We start from the raw sequence: 6,000 nt of genomic DNA, 5'->3' as shown, positions 1-6,000 counted from the left end.
CAAAGAATTTGAACTGTATTGGTGCGGTGTCTTTTAAGATCCGTGATCTGTTCACACTTTTTTAAACTATTCTTTTCAATGAGAAGTCATAATGAAGTGGTGATTTTTGTCACGCCGGAGTATTAAGCGCAGAGAAAATGGAGAAGTTATAATCCTTCGCTTTTTTTGAAAAGTGTTTTCCAAAGTCTTGCGGGAGAATTGTGTTTAAACAGATTTTCGGTTTTTGGGATTAATTTTTTTCGCGTGTGGCAATTTGACTTCTGTTTTCGCTGTTTTTACTTTTATTTTCCTTACGAAGTTTTTAAAGGCGATAGGTATGTTCTAGTTTTGCATTGTTGCATTGTTTAACCCCTCAAATAACGGTTTTCAAACTCTTTGACGCTTTTTATCTTTATGAAATAAATGATTTTTTTTGGACTTTTTCGTTCTGTTTTTTTTCTGTTTTCTTTGTTTTGTTTTTTTTTGTCTCATCATGATAGGTCGCAATAGCTCTATTGGGAATGCTCGAAGTAATTTAAAACGGGGATAAACATGTAGCGCCCATTGGGCATTAAGTTCGCTTGGAGACGTTCAGCTCACTAGTCTCCAAGTACAAGATTCAAAGAAACTGTTTTTGAGATTTATACTATGGTGTGAAGGGTGGTAAGAAATTGACCCCCCCCCCCACAGCTCCCCTCACCCCCCCCCCCCCCCCCCCAATCCGCACGCCTACACAATGTACAGGCCGTAAGGGCACCGTTACCCCCCCCCCCGCTGCGCTTAATTCACTACCCTTCAATTGAGCTAAAGCCAGCGCAGCCAAAGGCTCGCCGGTAGTTTGAGTAATTCATCCGACGTTAGTCGGTTACGTTTCGAATTGAAATTCATGGTTTTAATGACATTGTCACTAACTCTTTTCTAACAATTATTAGCTATTTTTTCATTTTTTGTTGTTTTTTTCCTATCACATTCTCATTATGTAGAGGTCTAGATGGCTCTCTTGTGGATCCCCTTTTTATCATTTTAATCAGCTTTTTCCTCATCAAACAGTTTTCACTACTTGCTTACAAAAAAATTCAAATTTTTTCGGGTTTTTGTCCTTTGTAGTTTTTTTTTGTTCTATCGGTTAATCTCAATAATTATAGTTCTTTGTGGCTTTTTATTTGGCATTTGTGTTTATCTTGTTTTTTTTAATTTCAACGCTCCATGTCTTAATGACTTTGATAGCGACTTGTTATCGAATATTTTTCGATTTTTTTTTTGGGTTATAACTTTTTTTATTGTTTTTGTCCTGTCTGCTAGACTCATTAAAGATAGGTCCTATTTGCCATCCCATTAGGCATAATTGGACCTATATAATCGTTCACGTTCATAGTTAATGTTTTTTTATTGGCTTAGACACCATTTGTTTTCGATTTTTTTTAACTTTTCATTGTTGCCAGTTTTTGTTGCTAACGTTCCCAATTGCTTTCTTCAAAGTTGATTCACCTTTTTTATCTATAGATAGTGCAGTAGATGTTGAAAATTTCAGGTTTTAGTGGCGTGTTTTGTTAACTTTGTTGCCACGTATTTTCAATGACGTTCGTAAAAATCTTTTTTGCCAAATATCATTTGTGTTGTTTTTTTCAATTTGTCTGCAGTGGTTTTCTACAAAGTTGGTGTGTGTGTGCTGTATAAACTGACATTGTGTAAAAGATTTTAAATAAGGCTGTATTGGGAATAATAACTTCACTTACGATATTTTTTTGGACGAAATGAAATGAATTTGTTTTGTCGGTTTTTAAAGTGTTGTTTTTTTTCTCGATGTTTGTACTGTTTTGTTTACTTTCTTGGACGTCTTGGTATTCGTTTTTTTTGGTTATTGGAGTCTAATTTTGTTGTCTTCGGTTGCTTTAACTTTAATTCTTTGGATTAAATTCAGGACTGCTATGTTTTTACAATTGTTTACACAGCAAAGCTGAAAAGTTAAATCCGATTGATTTTATCCTCGCATTAACAGCATTTGCGCGTCGGTGGAGTGAATTTTCGTTTTTGTGTCGATATTGTTTTCCACTCATTTCTGTATCTGTTTCTATCTGTATTCTACGGCCCGCAAGTCTATTTCGCAGCTATTCCGGAAATCTATCGGCTATGTTCAGTACAAAGCACGACTTGATTTTTTTAAACAAAAGCTTTTGAACGACCAAATTTTTTCAATTGGATAATTATTGGATCTGAATTTAGATTCGTCTCCGTTATATCAAAACTGAAAGCTATGTGTGAGCTTGTTAACATTGATCATACTAATTGAATTGCTTCATACAAATTGCTGGGAGAGTGGTCTTTAGCGTCTCAGCAACGCTGTAGAAATATGGTTTGCTCATTTTTGTGTTTGAGTCGTATTTATGGCTTGGCAACTCCTACTTAAATCACTTTTGTAAAAACAGTTAATGCAGTTTCGAATATGTAATACAAGTCGTTGTGATTTTAAAAGAGGTTTTTAATTTCGCTCAAACCAATTGAGCAGCATTTATTTTTTGATCTTTTTGTTTCGCCTGACAGATTTGTCTTCCTTTTGACTTGACTGTTTTTGGCTCTTGTTTTTGGTGATCTAAACTGATCTCAATTAGTGCGTCAAATTGGTTTCAAATTTTTAAGGTAAATCCCTTATGGCCTGTAATAAGCTCTAATAACATGATTTGATACCAATTAAAGCAGAAACCGAACTCTCCGTATCTTCAAAGTATCTCAAGCGTAATGTTTCAGGGTGGGTGAGCTCACAAGTCGTCTCTCCTCCGACACTTCTGTCATTCAGACCAGCATTACTGTGAGTCCACTACCATGAGTTGAGATTGCGATCAGTCTTTTTCTAATTACGGCTGCGAAAGAACCTGTACTGTTCTTCCTGGCTTTTGATTACTAAAACATCTGTCTATTATCTATCCGTTTTGTTTCTGTCTTTCCGTTGTTCACAATGTTAACAAATTTCTCAATACCTTCACAGCTCTGTCAGCATGAATTATTAGTATAAGCAGTTTATTACAGAGCCAAGCAATTTTGGTTGACATTTCGCCTTCCAAATTTCAAACGTTGTGGAAGTTTTCACAATTTTATTCGACGGCTGAAAATGAAATACCTCTCAATGAAGGAATGATTAATTGTCCTCCAACGAAGTTTACAATTGCGCGCCAACGAAGCAATTTTTTTAGTCTTAATAGCCACCCTCATCTTCTCCGCTGTCTATTATATCGTTTTTTTTGCAATTTAAAGAGTTTGAAGTATTGGGGCGCTCTTTTTACAATTAAAGAATTGGATTGTATTGAGGCTCTGCCTTTTTGACAATTCAAAGAATTTGGATTGTATTGGTGTGCTGTCTTTTTACGACTCGAAGAGGAATAATGGTGGAGCGTCTTTTTTATGATCTGTACTTTTGTTGGAGTTTATTTGTGAAATGCGTAGAAACAAAGTGTTTAGGTCAAATTGCTAAGGAGACGAGAGAAGACATAATGGTTTTCTGTTTTTGGCGCTTTTTTGAGAGTGAGCGAGAAAGCAGGCGTGAAAAGATTATCACTAGCGAGCAAAATTTTTTGATCACGTGCAGCATTTTGAACGGTTTTTTTTAAACTTTTTTCAATCAAAGATGTATCTCTCAATTACTTAAACTGGTAACAGTGCGTTTGCAAGCATTTTTGACCATCTAAAGTAAATTTTACAATTTGAGGTCCAATTTTCATCTAAATTTACCATTTTTCCTGGTTTTGAAATTTTCTAGCAGGTTGTGTATCCTTCCTCAATACTTTATAGCATTTGGGGAATTTGTGGTTAAAAGCAGTTATTCTATCAGTTTTGTTTGTCTTTCTTTTTGATTGGTACTACGTTTGAGTTGTTTTTGTTACGGAAAAAGGACTTATTTTGATTAATTGGTTGCCAATTTTTTGTTTTTAAGATTTCTCGCCTATTTCTGATTTTCTGCTTTTGGCTGTAACTTTATTTCATCCATTCTTAATCAAAGGCTCTTCTACAGGTGTTGCTACTGCGAAAGTTCTCTGGAATGCTAGACGTGGTGGTTTCCACTGAAATAATTAACGTGTTTTGATTTTTTTCAGACTTTTTCTGTTCATTTTCTAGTCGCTGTTTAATAATTCTTTGACGAGTAATGAGTAGGCGAGTATCATCTGCTGATCCAGCAGATTTGATTATTTTCGTGGAAATAATATTCGGGAAGGGACTTGAAAACCAGACAACGCATTTTTCACCGATCTGAATTTTACAAATTTATTTATTTTCGGGTTATTCGTCCTTTGCAATTTTTTTTTATCTGCTTAATACTTCGGGGACTGATTGAGGAGGAGATAAATTGAACCTTTCCTCCAAATAATAATTGGGAAATTGCTTTTCAGAGTTTTATCGAGAATTGGTTCGAATTATTTTAGTCGCATGTGTCTTTAATAGCCGCCCTCCTCTACTCAGCTGGCTATTAATTATATCGCTCCCATTTTTTTTTATAATTCAAAGAGTATTGGGGAGCTGTCGTTTTTCAATCCAAGAATTGGATTGTATTGGGGCTCTGACTTTTTTTACAATTCAAAGAATTTGAATTGTATTGGTGTGCTTTCTTTTTATGAATCGAAGAGGAGTATTTAAAACCTGACAAGGCACTTTTCTCTGAAATGAATTTTTCAAATTTTCCTTTCTTCGGATTCTTTGTTCTTTGCATTTTAATTTTTTTTACCATTTATGTGGCGCATATCTGAGACTGATATAGGAGTAGATGAATTGAACCTCCAAACATTAGTTGGGTATTTTCTTTTCAGCGTTTTCTTTTAGAATTTGTTAGAATTTCTCAATTATTTTGTTGATTTTGTCCTTCGTCGTTCCCTTCCTCGGTTTATCTGTGTAAACTATTTCAGTTAGATTCTCTCTCATTTGTTATCATTTTATTAATAGCCGCGAAGCGATAGTGGCTATTATTGGGGGCATCGTGGTTTTTTACAATCCAAGAATTGGATTGTATTGGTGCTCTGTCTTTTTTTTATAAGATGCTTTCACACCTTTTTTCATAACTTTGAGCTTTCAAAACGGGATAAACAGGTAAAGCTCAGCGGGCATCAGGTTTTATTAGAGGCCATTAGCCGCGTTTAGTATTTCTTCGAGTTCTTAGAGTGGTGAAGCTACTAAGAAGGCCGTAATTCAAGGTTAATAGGTCATTTTCAGAAGTTTTTGAGCCCAAAATGTTGCAATTTTTTCGTCTTTTTTCGGATTTTTGTTGGACCAGTCTGAAATTGAGGTTTGTGAAAGTTGGTAAAGGTCTTTTGCAAGACTTAATTACTTTTTATGGCCATTTTAAGAGCTATATGTGTTGCTACACCAAACACGGTAATTTTTTCTAATTTTTAAAAAATTTTCAAGTTTGTTGAATATTTTTGTTGTTTCAGCTGTTGGTGTCACAATAATAGCATATTTTTTTGTTTCTAGTGGTAATGGAATGTTTTTCAACTTCACGAATTTTCCCAATTTTTTTGATAAAACTTGCAGTTTTTTTCCAATTTTCTGACATTAATTGTCATTATTCAAGTTTTCCAGCTCCAGGGGGAAAGAAATCTTGTCTAGGATTTGCTAATAGTTTACTGCAAAATTTCTATTGCCCATGGCATAAGCCAATTTCTTCAAATTTTTTGTCAATTTTTAGTTTTTTTAACCTGAACAGCCAAAACATTTCCTTTAGGTTTTGGTAATATGTTACTTCATAGTTTCTAGTGGTAATGGGGAATTTGTGTTCAAGATTTTAATATTACAAATTTTAGCGATTTTCAAATTGTTCTTTTTCTTTGACTTCCTGGAATTTTAGTCTTTTTCCTCAGTGGCCACGGGTTTGCTGCTATTGAGTTTGCTAGTATGTTATTGCAGAGTTTCTAGTGGCAACAAAATAGTTTTCTGTTTTTTTTAGATTGCAAATATAAGTAATTTTTTAAATAAAGCTTGCAATTTAAAATTTTTTTGATTGTTTTCAAATTTTTTGATTTTATTTGTATTTTTTGAGCT

The 6,000-nt window shown here is 34.3% G+C and overlaps 1 protein-coding gene across 1 annotated transcript in view; it reads left to right on the top strand.

Annotated features, from left to right (window-relative positions):
• Nucleotides 1-6,000, top strand: part of LOC142341816 (uncharacterized) — a 127,961-nt gene that overhangs the window by 32,972 nt on the left and 88,989 nt on the right. Inside the window, exon 7 of the mRNA XM_075393059.1 lies at nucleotides 2,725-2,785. Within this exon, the coding sequence (XP_075249174.1) occupies nucleotides 2,725-2,785 (61 nt within the window). The remainder of the gene's footprint in view (nucleotides 1-2,724; nucleotides 2,786-6,000) is intronic.

This window comes from Convolutriloba macropyga, chromosome 6 (genome assembly GCF_964194025.1).
Source record: "Convolutriloba macropyga chromosome 6, txConMacr16.3, whole genome shotgun sequence".
NCBI lineage: Eukaryota > Metazoa > Xenacoelomorpha > Acoela > Convolutidae > Convolutriloba > Convolutriloba macropyga.
Note: the sequence above shows the minus strand (reverse complement) of the source record. Positions and strands in the feature narration are given on the sequence as shown.